Genomic DNA, 19,064 nt, shown 5'->3' on the forward strand with positions numbered 1-19,064 from the left:
CTGTGACACCTAAAATCAAAGGGATAGAAAAACGCTCAAAAGTGGATAGGGTTGAAAAGGTTAATGACAGGCTTTCTTAAGCTAAATAAGACACAAAAACTACATAGTGCTTTAAGCCATTTATTATGGGACAGTGCACAACAGTAACAGTATGACAACAGTAAATGGTCATTTATTGCAGAAAAAACAAGTAGATCTTCAGAAACAAGGTTGGTGACCATTGCTTTAAAGTTTGGCTAATTTCTTTGTGAACTCATGATAATAGCTTGTCCACACACCACTTCGTGGTCTCTGTAGTATCTGCCAAAAAAAAAAATAGAATATGGAGCTTGGGTGAGCTGTTCGTTTTCTATTAATTTAGACAAACAGCTACGTAAGTAATGCACTAGGCAGAAGATGTGATGTGATGTGATGTGGTTGTGTGGCGATTTCCAGTGCACGCAGCCGGACAATGATACTGCTGAATGATGGACAGGTCATGTGACTTTACAATGCCAGTGACCATGTAATGTGTGACGTGTATTCATGTCGCACAAATACTGTGGGTGATCAAAGATCTATACATTTGGGTCAGCCTGGACTGTGTAGTATTTTCCCCAGCCATTTTATCCACTTCACCACCAGATGGTGATCAGCTGACAGCTCAGCTCCTCTCTTCACCCGAGTGCCCAAGACAGCTGTGATGCCCTACTCGTCCGATTCTCCTGTGTGCCACGCCCCCTCATTTACCTCGTGTGAAACCCCGAATTGTTATCAGCTGTTTCATGTTATTTCTGATTAGTCCTGTGTATTTCAGTCCGTGTTCAAGTGCGTTTCCCTAGGTCTGTCATTGAAATTTTTACGTCTGATTGTGTAGTGTTGCCTGTTCCATGTCCCTGCTCCTTTTCCCTAGTAAATCCCATATTCCTCACTCTTATGTGTCCTTCTCCTGCTTTCCCGCTCTGTGCACAACAATCGGTTATGACAACAGCTCTAATGACATGACTACAAAATTGATTATTGATCTATGACCTAGGGTATCCTGGTGTCAAGTGCACTTATGAATACTCATACTCAAACATGGCGTTCGTTATGGACAAACTGTGACTACCACAAACATTGAATGACAAAGCATTGCTCGGGTTCAGATCATACAGGTCATCCTGCCAAGGTTTCACTGTCATTACCCACGGAAGCATTAAAGTCATCCAGCAAAACAATGGAGTTCCTTCCAATACCCCATCAAAGGTCTCCAAGAAGGCCAGATACTCAAAGTTGGTGCTTGGCGCATATGTACAAACAACAGTCAGAGCCCGAAGGGAGGTGGCCCTGTCATTCATGTGGGTAAACTCCAACGTACTGGCACTGACTCTGGGGCTATGAATAGACTCACAACTGCCTTGTGTCGCTTACCCAGCGGAACTCCAGGGAGGAACAGAATCCAACTCCTCTCCAGGAGTTTGGTTCCAGAGCCCTTACTATGTGTTGAGGTGAGCCTGACTCTATCTAGATGGTATCTCTCTAATTCCCACACCAGCTCCTTTCCCATCAGACACATTATGTTCTATGTTCCTAAAGCCAGTCTGCCCAGGCCCCTTCCTTCAACCGCAGTCTCATCCACATTAGCACCAGATCTTCACAGCCCAACACGGTGGGTTCCTCTTTTGGGATTCTGCCCATATCGCAACAGATCAATCCAACAGATAATTCAATATATAAGAACATAACAGTAAAACACGACTTAATAGATTGTGACACTCAAGAACCCAAATGCAGCTAGTGGGGGGTTTATTTGGGAAACCAGCAAGCATGAAGTGAATCAGCAGGCTGATATCTTGGAGAGGTCAGTAGCTGGGGGGGGGGGGGGGGGGAGGTAAGCACTCCATGGAAATCCAAGGGAGGCTTGGGTGTAGGGGGGGTGGAACTAGAAAGGAAGGGTAAGTAAAGGCACGACGCAAGACAAAGAAAGAATGTTCAGTATGCCGCATGGAATCGACAATACCTTGCAGTGTGAGGACAGGTAAGCATTTAAAGGTACACAGCAGGTGAGCAATCTGAAATCAAACTAGCAATTTCAAAACATTAAACTTTAAAGCAATGACTGCAAATTAATATCCATACTAAATGTCAAGTAAAGATATATATTTATATAAAAGTTATAATAACAGGAAAGTTATGCCTTCACAATCACACACATGGGGATTACAAAGTCGCTCTCAGCTGATATGTTTATCATTTTCTAACCACTGAAGTAACTGTGTAATTTTTACCACAAACATGGCATTTTAAAAAGTAGCCCACGCGCTGTTTTTTCAGTCAAAACATTTTGCTACTGACACGTATGGAGAGGTTGACAATCGCTGCGTGTGAATGTGGATTGGTTTGAAACTGTATTTGGCCATATAATTGCAAATTGCGCATTTTTAAATTAAAATATGTTTAATGTGTAAGCTTTTTTTTTCTCAAGAACAGTGCTGAAGTGAGGGAGGACCAGGCTGTAAGCCAAACCTGAGCTCATCCCCTTCCCACCCCGTCTCCTGCAAGAACCAGCAGCCTTTCTTTTATTACGTTGTTCCCGAGATCAGCAGAAGTGCACTGTAGTCCAGTGCCACTCCCATGGGAGTTGTACTTTAGGACTGAGTAATAGACCATGTCTCAGAGATACTGTGGTAAAGAAATGTATTGTTTACACAGCCAAGTAATGTGGAAACCTGAGAAGAGTGTGGCAAACAGTGCGGGTGTTGGATGTATAAAGCAATAATTCACAGAGGATATCTTTCTCGTTGTCCTCGTATAAACACAGTAAGAATGTTTCTGTAGCTCAGTTGGCAAGAGCTACAATTTTGTAATAGCATAGATTGCAAACCTCTAAAATAAGACCATATGTGTATGAATTGAACACAGCTGCTACATGATATCAGTGGGTTCTTTTCCCATCACAGATTGTACACATTTTAATTTTTGAATAACCTGAGTACTGAATTTCGGAGTTACCATAAGAATAGATGAATAATTGCATTGTGATCATTACTCTTCCACCACCAATAAATTCTATACCACCAAAAAGTTGCTCATAATAAAAAAAATAAGTCATTCTTCTTTAAGGCACAGTTTTAGCAATCTGCTCCGCAAATAACAAACAACACCCTTTTTCTCTCACCTGTTGTTATTAACTGAATATTTATCAGGCAATATTTAGAAAAGTCAGGTTAAACAATACAGCTACAAACATTTCATTTTTAATTTAATTTGTATGAGTTAAATGACAAATTGCGTATATACATAAATATGAGCTGCAAGTGCTTTTGTTATGAATGCAAACTAAATACCAGCATCTAAAATGACTGATTACTTGCTTGTGCAAGTTAACATTAATAATCCCTATTAAATCCAAAAGAAGTAAAGCAGAACATGAACAAAAGAGACACCCAGCTTTAACAGAGGTAGGAAATTGGCAGGTCCAGACACACACTCACACCATGGGAATGTCCTCCCTGGGTGGGGAGGAGAACAATCCCTAATCTCACAGATACATTTTCTGTGCATGTGTGCTGGCGTGGCAGACTGAGGAAGGGTGTGGTGGATTCCGCCCCAGTGCCCTCCTCTGAACTATATTAGGAGGACGTAGCGCCCATTCAAGGCACAGTCTCCTCTCAGGTCTGGTGCAGTTCTTTACCCATTTCTGTGGTGTTAAGCTCCTCTTCATTCCAGAAACATGTCTATTGTTGTGAATCGCATGAGCAGCGGCCCCCACAACTTCACCAGCAGCTCCATGATGAGCCAGCGTCGGTCGGCCTCCTCAGCTCCCAAGGCCTTCAGTGTCTATTCGGGAACTGGGGGCACCCGCATCTCCTCCTCGGTCAGCCGTGGCGTCTCCTCTGGCTTTGGAGGTGGTTACGGTGGGGGTTATGGTGGGGGTTACGGTGGGGGTTATGGTGGAGGTTACGGTGGGGGTTCCGGGTTTGGCGTCAGCCTCGGCGGTGCTATGGATGGAGATGCCATCCATCTGAATGAGAAGGCAACCATGCAGAACCTCAACGACAGGCTGGCCAATTACCTGGAGAAAGTGCGCTCTCTGGAAGCAGCCAATGCCAAGCTAGAGGTCAAAATCCGGGAGTTTTATGAAAAGAAGGGTCCAGCTGCCAAGAAAGACTACAGCCCCTATTGGGCCACCATCAATGATCTGAAGCATAAGGTAAGAACCTTCTGTTCTGCGACTTAATTCCTGCCACTGTTTTGTGCATTACCTTGGTTGCTCTTCCTCACAGATACATTTCTATAAAATAATGCAAAATCCCTCAGTGTCTCTCCTATATAGTGATGCATTGACAATAGGGACAGTATGAGACAGGCAGCCTGTGGTTTAAATAAATGGGTTAAATTACTATTGAGGGACTGTAACAAGCAAGGGAAGAATGAAAAACTTCAAACCTAATTATGTTGGCAAAGAAAAATTTGCTACATTGCTATAAGAAAAATCATATTCATTTGTTATTAAGAAATAATCCCTTAATTACAGACTTATTCATATATAATGGTACTAATTAACAACTATTATACAGTAATATGTGCCAGTCTGAAGGAGCCTGAGTGAAATAGAAAAACTCTTTTGTGTTAGTTAGAGACTAAACTTATTACTTAAGGGCCATATTGCACAGAAGTAACAAAAAGAACAATAATTTCTCTCTAAATGAAACCATTCTATTCAAATGTTCTATTGTATTGTAACTAATACATGAATCAGCTGTTAATCACGATCAATAAAGACAGTTTCTAGTAAATAATATTTAAGTACTACTGTCAAACCATCTCAATCACCCCCTGAACATGCATGTTTTACAAATCTGTTAGTTATCTTTGTTATCAGAAACTGGGTGGGATATTATCTCCTTTATATAATTTAAGTTGGTGCTAATATACCTTTGCAATACTGTATATATTTTTTTAACAAAAATGTGATCTAATTGTTAAGTAAAATTGAGAATCATACAACATGAATTGGCATTCATATGATATAAAATACCTTTTGTATGATTTATATTAAAAGAATTACAGATTGTATTGATAAATTACTTGTTTGCACACCAGAAATGACAATACATAATGACTGAATTGTTTTCTTTCTCTAGATTAAGGATGCAACCATTGGTAATGCCAACATCCTGCTTCAGATTGACAACTCTAAACTGGCAGCTGATGATTTTAGGACGAAGTAAGCACTGATGCCCACTGTCATTTCACTGATCCCATACTTCAAAGACAGTATTATTTTTGAAACTTATTACTTACATACATGAATAGTAATTTTTTATTATCAATCTAAAGGGAACAAAATCCTCATATATGAATATGCCATTGTATCTATTTTATGGTAACCAATTAGGTATGAGCACGAGCTTGTGATGCGTCAGTCTGTGGAGGCCGACATTGCCAATTTGCGACGCCTCCTAGACCAGACCACTCTTACCAAGGCTGATCTCGAGATGCAGATTGAGGCGCTGCAGGATGAACTCGCCTACCTTAAAAAGAATCATCAGGAGGTATTATTTTCTTTCTCTTCAGTGCGCATTTGTTGTTTGTTGAAGCTATGGCATGAGATAATAAAGAAGTTCTTTGGTGCCACCTCAGGACCTGGCAGCCCTACGCTCGCAGCTGACTGGCAACATCAATGTCGAGGTGGATGCCGCACCTCAGCAGGATCTCTCCAAGGTCATGGCGGAGATCCGGGCCCAATACGAGGCCATTACAGAGAAACACCGTCGCGACCAAGAGTCCTGGTTCAACGAACAGGTGACACATTGAAAATTTCATATACCAATGTAAAAGTTACACGTAATACTCCCATCAGCTTGTACTTCAGGCATGATAACGACATTCATCTCATAAAAATGTTTTTTTTTAAATAAATATACCTGTATTATCTTACAGACAACAACTCTGAGCAAGGAGGTCGCTACAAGCACAGAGAGTATCAAGACATCCAAGACAGAGATTACAGACCTGAGACGCACCCTACAGGGCCTGGAGATAGAGCTTCAGTCACAGCTCAGCATGGTAAGAGGTCTGAGGTCATGCCTATACGTAATTATTACAGCCAAGTACTCATTAAACAACAATAATGTCAACATCAGTGTTGGGAGAAAGAACTAACTCAGCCTCCATTTGGCACCAGCAGACTGAGCAAATTCAGAAGCATCATAGGTGCTTTGTAGCCAAATATAATAACACACAGGATTCATACAGTGCAGAAACTGTTAGTACCATCAAGAATTTTATATATGCTGTGTTACTATGGCATTGCCATCATTAACAAAAACTACACAGTAAAACCAACAAGCTAAGAGGACTGTTTACAAGCTGACTTTCACGCTTCCACAGAAAGCCGCGCTGGAGAACAGCCTGGCAGACACAGAGGCGCGGTACAGCGCCATGCTGGCCGGCTTTCAGAACCAGATTAACATGATAGAGGCAGAAGTGGCACAAGTGCGGCACAGCATAGAACAGCAGGGCCAGGAGTACAAGATGCTGCTGGATGTGAAAAGTCGACTGGAGAAGGAGATCGCCACCTACCGCAGCCTTCTGGAGAAAGAGGAGACCAAGTAAGCCTGGGGGGTCAGCAGTATAGCAGCTCTTTGGTGCCACTTTCTAACCTTAAATGCAACCTTAAGTAACCTGAAACTATTAGGCACTTCTAAAACAATATGAACAACTTTAAAATATCTAGCTAATGTAGGTATATGAAAAATAACAAGAATTAATTCTTAATCATTTCCCCCATATCTTTAGGATTCCAGGCACAGGTAAGTTATAATTCAATTATCATTCGTTGTTATTTTATACAAGACAAAAAATGTCCATGATTCATTTGCACATATCAATACTGCTTGTGATATGGCAAGAGATTTGTACAATTTCCATTATCTTTATCTCCACAGGTGGGCACACGACCATCAAAGTCCACCAAACCATTGGCTAGAGCACAAGATCTGCGGTTCACAACAGCAGAAGTGATCTTTCGCTAATGAGATGAGGCAATAATAGCTGCTAAATGACAACTAATAACAGCCAATTCATCAGCACGTCTTATCATGTTGCACCTGTATTTGACTATAATAATGGGAGAAATTGGCCACCCACAGACATATAGTGATTAATTGAAGGAAGCATTCTTCACAAGGGTTATTACTTTACTAGGTAACATACTACTGGTTCTAAAGCCCTCAGCTGAAAATGTAGAAATCTCACAAAAATACACTGTCCATTAAGAGAAGGAAAAGACTTGATGAAAAGACTGCAGTTATTTTGCTGTTAGCAGAAATTTTCCAAAAATAAATCTGTTGTTGAAGCAAAAGTGTGTTTTGAGTCATATTCCACAATTTCTGTAAATTAGTCCTTCATAAAGGAACCTCAGGAGAATATATCAATAATATTTCTTCCAGCGGTCTCTTATAAACCACAGGTAGACAGACTACCATATTCAAAATAAATCTCAAGCTGTGGGTAGACATTTTTACTTCAGAGTTTCAAAATATTTCATGACGTGTGACAAGATTGTTGTTAAGAAAACAGTAACACAAAACCCTGTATAACAAACCATATTTCATGACATAACATTGGGCAAAATGGTCAGATAAGCAAATTATCAGCTATAAATGAAAGATGTCTGCAGCTTGTACAAGAATATCAAGGAATTGGATTTGTGAAATATTATAATTTTGAAATTGTAAGCTATCCCAGGCATAAGCAGGGGTACCTCCTGGGTGGGATCCCAGTCCATCCCAGTCCATCTCTATTTACACTATAGTGTTCCTAGCGAGTACATGAAAATGACTTGGGAAACAAGGACTTGCTGTAGGTCCCTTATCAGTTATGAACTTTGTTCCCCTTTGTAATTGTTAGCTGAGGTGGGGCGATACTGTGTAAACTGGTCCCATAAATAAGGGCTTGGTTTGGATGAATTATTAACTATTGTATGTTTCTTACTGACTGTTTTAGTCTCCTAAAATTATTGGACTGCCTGAAGTGCTGCAGAACTCGTGATAGTAGCTTATAATGTCTACTGGTGGAAATATATTATTACTAAATCTTTTCATCTAACTCTGTTCTGGGCATCAAAATGTAATTATTAAAAGAACAACTTTAAAAGAATTAGCATCACTATTAGGAAGAAAGGTATTTTCAGAGCAAGGATACATAACGAATCTGTATGTAGCGTGAAGTGAGCTTTATATTATCTCATCTTTGCGCTAGTTTTCCTGGTAAGGGTTGCGGTGACAGTATAAGACATTTTTTGTTTCGAACCCCATGGCCTCTAGCTTGTGCTGTGGAGATTCCTCTGCGCTTCTAAACTAGCTGGGTGATGTAATCCCTCCAGTCTGCCCCAGGACATTCACTCAAAATAGAATCAGGTTTATTGACCAAGTATGTTCAAACACACAGGGAATTTGTCAATGCATCCCATACATATAGCAGATACATACACAGTTAAGACAAGACAAGATATGCTTGTGCGGTTGACCACTGTACAAAAAGTAAAACAGTGCATGTCAGTGCAAGGAATGTTGGCCTAAATACAATAAGTAGAATTCAATACAATAAGTACAGTGAGTCATTTACAGCAGTGTGGTATTGTGTGGAAATGGGGGGTAATGCAGACTGAGCTGAGGTAACTGGGTCAGCTGTTTATAGAGTTACGGCTTGTGCGGAGGATCTGTTCTTGTACCTGCTTGTTTTGCTGCACAATCATCTGCACTGGCTGCCAGAAGAAGTTCATGGCCTGGGTGTGAGGGGTATACAATGATTTTCCCAGCTGATGTGAAAGAAAACAATCAATAGCTCCTGCGGTAGTTAGGAGCAGGAAGCACATCCACTGCTGAGCCTTTTCTATGATGGAGTTCATACTGTGGTCTCCCATTTTTGGTGCTGGAACATTGTAGATCAGAGAAATTCAGTTCAATTCAGTTCAATTTCAATTCAATTTTATTTGTATAGTGCATTTTCACAACATCACATTGTCTCAAAGTGCTTCATATTATCCTTGCCCAAAGCCCCCAGTGAGCAAGCCAAAGGTGACAGAGAGAAATAATGTTTCCATGAACCAACAGAGTGCTGTTGAGTATGACATTTGGTCAGCTCCTCCCCACCGCTGCTCATCTCCCCCCTGAGGTGTAAAATGGTTTGTCAAAACATTTTTGTGTCGCTCTCTGTAGCTTCTCTAAACCCATCCATGATACAAATTTGACCTTCACATCTGCCTTCCCAGCAACCTGTCTGGCCTGTTGGGTCCAGATGTTTCCAGAGACACCTGTATGAGAATTTCCTTGCTACTCTTTCTTTAGTTTCACTCACCACATATGAGTCCTTGAACAGAACTCTTTGCCAAACTTAATTCAACATATAAGGTAAGTTTTTCCCAGAGGTGTGATTAAAAATCACACAAAAGATTAGATAGATCATCCTGGTAAAGCTTGACTGCTCATTTGGGTCATACTGGCCCATCGGTTTTCCTCCCCAAGAGCTGAATCCAACATCAGTACCAAGTGATGATAGATTGATAGCATTGCCCTTATCTTCACCCTGGTATCATAAACACACAGCTTTAAGTGAGATAAAACTACAATTCATCATTGACCATAGGCCTAGAGTTCTGTGGTACCAAGTATTTATGAACATCCATGGCGTTAGTTCTGGGAAATGCATGGCTTGCATAGAAGTACAGTAACAGTTTACCACTGGGGTTTAGGTCTGGGGGGAGCATTCTTCTCAATGATGTCTCTTCAGGCAACTCCAGCTTTTCCCATATGAGCATTTAAGTTTCCCAATAAGATCACAAACACTTCACTCAGTTACTCTGAGAAGGATATCTCCAAACTTGTGTTCTGTGCAAACATACAAAAAAAACACTCAGTTTTCCTTCCTGTAAGTCACAGTCACATGAAACAACTGTCTTGCCCTCCAGAAAGAACTCCAGTGGTGCAGACTTGATGAAAAGACTGGATTATGTATTAGTTATTTAACTGGATTAGTTATTTAACTGGATTAGTTATTTAAATGGATTAGTTATTTAACTGGATTAGTTATTTAACTGGATTAGTTATTTAAATGGATTAGTTATTTAACTGGATTAGTTATTTAAATGGATTAGTTATTTAACTGGATTAGTTATTTAAATGGATTAGTTATTTAACTGGATTAGTTATTTAACTGGATTAGTTATTTAACTGGATTAGTTATTTAAATGGATTAGTTATTTAACTGGATTAGTTATTTAACTGGATTAGTTATTTAAATGGATTAGTTATTTAACTGGATTAGTTATTTAAATGGATTAGTTATTATGCTGTTAGCACACATTTTCCAAAAATGAATGTGTTGTTGAATCAAAAATGTGTTTTAACAAATTTTCCACAATTTGTGTAAATCTACCACAACACACCTATCCACCGCTCCCGTTTCCTCTCTAGTTTGGCCCTAAGGAGCCACACCTCTCCTGTCTCATCTCTCCTTCTCGCCCTCATGTTATCCCTGCTGCCTCTGTTTGCTCCCTCGTTAGCTATGTATTTAAGTGCTTCCCCTGTCCTGTACTCCCCAGTTCCATCATGAATGTCAGTCCTGCTTGTTGAACACTCCTTCCATAGTTTGCTGTGCTCCCTGTTTTGATTCCCCCCTGATCCTGTTTGTTGACTGTTTCGTACCGAGGACCAGTACAAAATCCTGTTTGTTTACCCCAATTCCTGTTCCCATATCCTTTGTCCCAGTATGCATTACAAAAATGGTCCTTCAGGAGCACAGCATTCTTACATTCCCCTGAGATCTTTCACCATGAGCTGGGGAGACTCCAACCCTGATCAAGAAGGCTGGTTCCAACAGTACGTGAGAAAAGTCTGACATTGTTGGCCAATATACACCAATCAGCCAAAACATTAAAACCAATGGCAAGTGAATAAGTAATGAGTTGTTATCTCATTGCAATGGCATGTGTCAGGGTGCCATTATATATTAGGCAAGTGAGCGATCAGTTCTTCATGATGTGTTGGAAGCAGCAAAAATAGGCAAGCGTAGGGATCTGAATAACTTTGACAAGGGTCAAACTGTGATAGGTAGGTGACTGAATCGGAACATCTCCAAAATGCCGAGTCTTGTGGGCCATATCTGGTAATCAGTGGTTAGTACAGTCATGCGCTGCATAATGATATTTCTGTCAATGACGGACCGCATATATGATGGTGGAAGATTATAATCAAGCTGAAAATTTCCTGTTGTGTCACATGGCTTGACTGTACCTACCAAAAGTGGTGAACCAGTAACAGGACCCAAGGTTCACTGATGCATGGGGGGAATGAAGGCTAGCCTGTCTGGTCTGATCCCACAGGAGAGCTACTGTAGCACAATTTACTGAAAAAAGTTAATGCTGTCTATCATATAAAGGTGTCAGAACACACAGTGCATCACAGCTTGCTGTGTATGGGGCTGCATAGCTGCAAATCAGTCAGAGTGCCCATGCTGACCCGTGTCCACTGCTGAAAACATCTACAATGGGCACATAAGCATCAGAACAGTACCATGGAGCAATGGAAGAAGGTGGCCTGGTCTGATGAGTAGTGTTTTCTGTAACATCATGATGATGGCTGTGTGTGTGCATCATTTGCCTGAGGAAGAGATGGCACCAGGATGCACTATAGAAAGGTCAGCCAACAGAGGCAGCATGATGCTCTGGGCAAAGCTCTTCTGGGAAACCTTGAGTCCTGACTTCTTTCAGCAGGATAATGCTCCTGCTACACTGTGAAAATTGTTCAGGAATGGTCTGAGGAACATGAAAAAGAGTTCAAGGTGTTGACTTGGCCTCCAAGTTCCCCAGATCTCAATCTGATTGAGTATCTGTGGAACGTGCCGAACAAACAAATCCATTCGATAGAGAGGTAACATTCCATGGGCTAAGGTCCATTGCCAAGGTCTGACCTATTTGCTTTGTTTCTGCTCATCCCTTTTGCACTGCACCTGACTGCTCTATTTACCGCCCCCAGGTTCCAAGGGTGGGTCCCAGTAACTCTGTTCTGGGCATGGTGCACTAATTCTTCTTAGTACATTTCATTGGGCATTTTCATTGGGTTATAGCCTGGCCTCTCCCCACAGACTTGTTTGCCAAGGGAGGCCCTACATGCACCATAAAAATACCAGAGGACTCTGTCCTGAATAACAAAAAATGAGCAAAGTTACCTGTAATATGTTTGACTTCTGGAGAATATGTGTTTATGACTTAACCACCTGCACCACATCAAAGCAGAAAAAAAGTGAAATCCTATAAATGTTACCTCATTTAATGTGGAAACTATACAATGAGTTCTTATGAACTTAACTGTTAAATATGGGTTAATTTTCAGACAAACTATTGTCACAAACTGTTCCTTAAATGTTTTAATGTTTAGCATTACAGTAAAATATACCAAAACTACACTTGCCACATAGATGCAAGCCAGGAGCTCATAAAAATATGCTGCAATGAAACTTTGGACATTGCAAAATAGCCGCACAATTACAAAAAAATCAGCTTACTCAAAGGCTCATTGCACAAGCTGATAAATATTTTTGTTCATTAGAAGATGTGTCATAGTTCACTCTCCAGTGGACCATAAAGTGGTTCCAAAGAATTCCTGAGCACTTTGGAAGCTTTACACTTAACTTAAGCTTTATACTGTATAAACTGCACTACCTCAGAAAAAAATAAACTGAATTTGCACCATAATTTTACACGACAATGCACACATTTATGCATTTATTTTGAAGTTAAGTACATATAAGTTATATAAACATAGAAGTCATAAAATGACAAAAATTAGGGTCATAATGACCCTATATAGCAGCACAAAACATATAATACCACATAAATATAACCACATTTAAGAAAGAAAACAGTAATAAGAAAAAAGCCTCGGTAATTATCCTATAAATTCCCTGGCAGACACCCTGAATTTCCATTCTTCTTTTAATCTTTTCATCTTACATCAGCTTAGCTGCATGTTCCCACACAACAATTTCCTCTATTGTTTACATTTGTTTTTGTTCTCTTATTATTTTCATGTTTAAAAATCCTTTGTTTTTTGGGTAAATTTACAACCTCTATGTGTCTGTCTCTTTGTATTGCTGTTACACAACACAGTACAGATTTACAATCAGTCTATTTAAAATAAAGACATACCTACAATGATGAGTTTCATCACACTTTTACAAAGCCTATCCTCCCCCCCACAGACCAAAAATATGCTGAGGTTAATTGGAGTTGCCAGATTGCCCGTAGGTGTGCATTTGTGAATGAATGGTGTAAGAGTGTACCCTGTGATGGGGGGGACACCATCCTGGGTTATTCCTTGCCTTGTGCCCATAGCTTCTGGAACTGGAGTACCCAGAGAAAACCCCACGATGACTCAGGGACAACACACAAACACAAACCTTGCAGAGAATGGACCATCATACAACCATTACACACAAATACAGCAATACATTTTTTTATTATTTTATTTTGCATTTATGTTAATGTTTCACTTTTAATTTGTGTTTAATTCATTCAAATATACCTTTATATGACTGGTCTTCCATGCAGGTTGTACCCCAGCCCTGTATATTGCCTTGGACAGCAATGCTAGCCAGGAGAAGCAGCTAGAAAATGGATCAAAGGGTTCCTTTCTGTGAAAAGTATAATTCTTGGAGAAAAATGCTCTGCTGCGTTATTGAGGGAATATCTTGTGATTGTGCAACAACTAAGCTAGAGCACCCTCTAGTGGTTGTTAAAAGTTCATACCACCTATTCTGAGATAAGGTTAAGTCTGGGGAGGTGTGCATACATTTGAGCATTTTCATTAGAAATTATAATTTTTGGCCATCACTAAAATGACAGAATATTGTTTAGGCTACAGTTGATATGTAGCCTTGCCCTGTCTTTACAAAACTTAATGGGCCAGATTAAAATAATAATAATAATAATAATATATATTTTTTTTTATTTCACATCTATAGGAACATTAACATGATTAAGGTGGGTCAATCCGCCTGCAGATTTTTAGAGCGTCTATATTTTTTATATAAGATATATTTTTCATCATCATGCAAGTCCAGTTAATAGATGCTGACTGGATGACTATAAGAATAAATGTAGAATAGGCCTGTTGTTTTATGTTGAGGCCACTTACCAGTACCTCTTCCTCCCATGAAATTTCCTCTGCTGTCTGTCCCTTGTGACCAGTCTGTGGATGCTCAACAGGTTCAACTTTCACCTGGTCTTCAACACTCTTGCTGGGTGATTTAGCGTTTTGATCTACATTACTGCTGCTGCTGGCAGTTAAACTGCAGCCAAAAAGCTCTATGAGCTTTTTACATTTTGACGCATCATTTTCGAGAGACTTGGCTTTCTTTTCTTTTAACTTTTCCCATCCTCCTTTCTCCTTACGTTTTCGGCTTGCCATCATTCCCGCAGCTGCAACTTATGATTCGCTCTTTTTTGTTGGCTTTTACTGATGGATTTCACCGGACAAATGATCGTATTAGCGCCATCTGCTGTTAGCTGATTTCCCATTTAAGAGGAAAGGCTGGATCAGACGGCCAGTCTGGACTTTTCCAGAACGCACAGATTGCCAGTCCGCCCATGTTGTGAGATTACATTGTTACCTAGTAGATATTTATCTGGGCCAGTACATGTTTTACTGAATTAGCCCAGTTAACTAGTGGCAGGAACTAGGCCTGTTTGTAGTTCCTGGGAGATCCAGGTCCATTTTTCAGTACCTACTCCAGAGTAAGTACTTTTTGTTTGACCAGGAACTACTGGGGTGGGGCTTATACTGATCCATTTTACTGATTGGTTGACCACAAGCACCACAACACTAATTTGAAAGTTACACAGAGGTGCAGGGATAAAAAATAGAAGTAGTATGTGTTAGGTTAGTTTATTTACAATTTTGGGAAGTTAAGAAATGCAATACACTTCTCCTGTCTTAGGTTAGAAACAATGACTTAGGAACTGTTCATCTGTAATGGTTTTTTTCCTAAATTGGGTCCTAAACTTCAGCAAGTTACCATGGTTACCTAACAGTTAGTAGTGAGGCAGACTAACTTTTTCGACTAGTAGCTCCTTACTGAAAAATTTAGAATGCACCACTTAAATCAACATGCAATGCAACACATCTTAACTGTATTACTGATAAATGCTTTGGAAATAAATATGCAGTTTACAGGAATAACAATGTGATGTTTTATTTTAAAGGAAAAAAATTACAATGTAAAGTTTTGCTCAAGAGAAAATCATTAAGTTACATGCTACTATCTAAAAGATAAACAGCAAATAATATATTTCTATTTACAGTTGTGGATGCATCTGGTAGCGAAGGGAGAGCCAGATGCTGCAAAGAACAGCACTGCATAGGAACCTGGAATGTAAGATCTATGAATCAGGGCAAATTGGATGTAGTCAAACGTGAGATGGCAAGATTAAGCATCGACATCTTAGGAATGGACAGGATAGGATGGATTTAACTCAGATGACCACTGCATCTACTACTGTGGGCAGGAGACCCTGACAAGAAGAAATGAAGTAGCGGTGATACTCAAGCCAACAGTAAGAAAAGAAGTACTGGGGTACAATCTCAAAAATGACAGAATGATCTCTGTTCAAATACAAGGCAAATGATTCAATATCACAATAATCCAAGTCTATGTCCCAACCACTGATGCTGAAGAGACTGAAACTGAAAAATATTATGAAGACCTAAAAGATGTTCTAGAACTAACACCAAAAAAAAAAAGATATCACTTTGATCACAGGTGATTAGAGTGCTAAAGTAGGAAATCAAAAGATAACTGGAATAACTGGCAAATATGGCCTTGGAGAAAAAAATGAAGCGGGACACAGACTAATAGTGTTTTGTTAAGAAAACTCACTAGTCATAACAAACACTCTTTTCCAGCAGCCCAAAAGGCTGGACATCACCCGACAGCCAATATCATAATCAGATGGACTATATACTCTGCAGCCAAAGATAGAGAAGCTTCCAACAGTCAGTCAAAACAAGACCTGGAGCTGATTGTGGATCAGATCATGAACTTCTTGTTGCAAAATTTAAACTTAAACTGAAAAAAGTACGGAAAGTCTCCATACCATACAGATATGATCTAAATAGTATTCCTTTATGAATACACAGTGGAAGTGACAAACAAATTCAAGGGATTTGATCTGATAGAGTACCTGAAGAACTATGGACAGAGGTTAATAACATTGTACAAGAGGCAGAAACAAAATACATTCCCAAGAAAGAGAAAAATAAGAAAGCAAAATGTCTGTCGGTGGAGGCTTTACAAATAGCTGGGGAAAGAAGAAATTGCAAGGGTGATATGGGACAATATACCAAACTGAATGCAGATTTTCAGAGAAGAGCAAGGAAAGACAAGGAGGAGTTCTTAAATGATCAATGGAAAGAAATAGAAGACAATAAAATGGGAAAAACAAGCGATCTCTTCAAGAAAATCAGTTATCAAAGGAACCTTCCGGGCCAAAATGAGCATGATAAAGGACAAAAACGGTAAGGACCTAACAGAATCATAAGGTATTAAGAAGAGGTGGCAAGAATATACAAAAGAATTATACAAGAAATATCAACATTTCCAATAGCAACAATGGTGGAGACACTGACTTAGAGCCATACTTCTAGGAGAATGAAGTCAAGAAGGCCTTAGAAAGCATTGATATCAACAAGGCTAGCGGAGCTGATGGAATCCCAGTTGAACTACTCAAAATCCGAAAAGATAATGCTGTTAAAGTACTCCACTCAATATGTCAGCAAGTATGGAAAGCTCAACAGTGGCCACTAGATTGGAAAAGTCTAGGCCATTTATATTCCAATTCTAAAGAAGGGGAGTGTTAAAGAATGTTCAAACTACCAAACTACTGCACTCATATCACATGCTAGCAAGGTTATGCTCAAAATTCTGCAAGCTAGGCTCCAGGAACATATAGACTGAGAAATGAAAGTGAATACTAAAGTTCAAACAGAGACCTAATGAACGCCAGTGTGTCCAATCACAGCGGTCCAGGTTTTATATAAAGAGTAAGTCTAACCCACTTCTTTGCCGTTACAGGTATTCGGTTCTCCCGCCTCGTTCTGTTTCCTACTCTCTGGGCTCCATCATGTCCGGGTCGTGTCTGACTCCGACGCTCCGCCTCCTCTTGGGGATTTTGTCTATCCTTCACCCGTTTTCGGCGAAGGTTCTGGCGCTGTGCGTTCCATGCGGAGAGAGACGCGTCGTTCTCTGCTGTCTCCAGGCCGGAACATGCGATGGTGGTCTGATCGGCGACTCCGGGGTTTCGTGGAGAAGGGGGGTGTCTTTGTTGCTCCCAATTTCTCGTGCTCGGGAATCCCACAAGTTGCCCTACACCTCCCCAAAGTGCACGGATCGCCATCGACTATGCTTCCACCGGCCGCCTTTTCTCCGCCGGCGCCCTCTTCACCCGCTGGGCTGCCTGCATCTCAGGTTCCCCCCTCTCATCTGTCCTTCTGGCTCATCCGCCCTTTGGTGGACTTTTCATATCTCCCTCCGCCGCGATCCCTTCTTATGATCAATCTCGCATCCTCCAATCAACTTCTGGGCCAAATCCTGACTGAGGGCAGCCCATTCTGGCATAATCAATGCTTGGAGTTTGTCAGAATTTGTGGGTTTTTGTTTGTCCACCTGCCGTTTGACCACAAGTTCTCAATGGGATTAAGGTCTGGGGAGTTTCCTGGCCATGGACCCAAAATGTTGATGTTTTGTTCCCCAAGCCACTTACTCACTTTTGCCTTATGGCACGGTGCTCCATCATGCTGGAAAAGGCGTTGTTCATCACGAAACTGTTTCTGAATGGTTGGGAAAAGTTGCTCTCGGAGGATGTTTTGGTACCATTCTTTATTCCTGGCTGTATTCTTACACAAAATGGTGAGTGAGCCCACTCCATTGGCTGAGAAGCAACCCCACACATTAATGGTCTCAGGATGCTTTACTGTTTGCATAATACAGGACTAATGGTAGCGCTCACCTTTTCTTCTCTGGACAATCTTTTTTCTAGTTGCCCCAAACTAATGGAAAGGGGATTCATCAAAGAAAATGACTTTAGCCCAGGCCTCATTAGTCCAATCCCTGCACCTTTTAGAATATCAGTCTGTCCCTGATGTTTTCCTTGGAGAGAAAGTGGCTTTTTTGCTGCCCTTCTTCTTATTGCACTAATCACAATTAATCAACAGTAAATCAATAAAATCTTTATAAATTAAATGTGTAACCACAATGTCCCTATGTCGGCATATATGTATAGCGATAAGAATACAAAATTACCTTGACGTGAAAAAATTTAAACTACGTTTTTTACTTTACTTTGGGAAGAAGAAAAAAAAAGCGTAGTTTTGATTTTTTCCATATGTTGCCATGTATAAAGAGACCCAAAATGAACACTAAGTGGACTACTAGTATAAGCCTACTTTGCCTTGCAGTAATCCGTCTGCTTCTGGCTAGCTACCTGAAGCTAATGCTGCGTGCATATAAAACATGACTGGAAAAAGAAAGTCATTTTCTCTCAATGGCAAATATACTCATCAAATTATTACACTTATGATAAACTTCCAAAAACTAGCCACCGAGATGCAGCAATGAAATAACAATAAGCTATATTTTATGCACAATATTGTATTGAAGTGCCAAGCAGACTGAAGAATTGTGTCGGCGGCAAATGAAAACGGTGCTTTGTTTAGTGGGATTTTCTACTAAATACTTCCCCCTCTCAAAACTTTATTTTTACAAAGATTGCAAATCGCAGTGCTACTGTTGCTGTTAAAAGTGTAAAATACTTCCAAATCATCACTCTCTTGTCTGACGTCCTTATGCTCATCCTACTGTATGCGCATGACGTCACAGCAGGTAGAAGTCACTGCGCTCACAAGAAACAGGAACTCTCTTTTTACAAATTGAAAACTAAGTACGTACCGGACATGGGTCGGTCACATATGGCCGATACCAAATCCATCTAAAAAGGTATGGATCAGCGCTGATGCCGACCCGAATATTGGATCAGTGCACCT

General features: G+C 40.3%; 1 protein-coding gene across 1 annotated transcript; it reads left to right on the forward strand.

The window, feature by feature from the left end:
- The first annotated feature begins 3,582 nt into the window (after positions 1–3,582).
- LOC111850826 (keratin, type I cytoskeletal 19-like) lies at positions 3,583–7,330 on the forward strand. The gene is made up of 8 exons (XM_023825125.2): positions 3,583–4,174; positions 5,109–5,191; positions 5,363–5,519; positions 5,608–5,769; positions 5,908–6,033; positions 6,358–6,578; positions 6,766–6,779; positions 6,915–7,330. The coding sequence occupies exons 1-8, from the start codon at positions 3,695–3,697 to the stop codon at positions 6,953–6,955; spliced, it is 1,284 nt and encodes a 427-aa protein (XP_023680893.1). The 5' UTR covers positions 3,583–3,694; the 3' UTR covers positions 6,956–7,330.
- Positions 7,331–19,064: the final 11,734 nt, after the last annotated feature.

The sequence above is a fragment of the Paramormyrops kingsleyae genome, chromosome 20, assembly GCF_048594095.1.
Source record: "Paramormyrops kingsleyae isolate MSU_618 chromosome 20, PKINGS_0.4, whole genome shotgun sequence".
Lineage (NCBI taxonomy): Eukaryota > Metazoa > Chordata > Actinopteri > Osteoglossiformes > Mormyridae > Paramormyrops > Paramormyrops kingsleyae.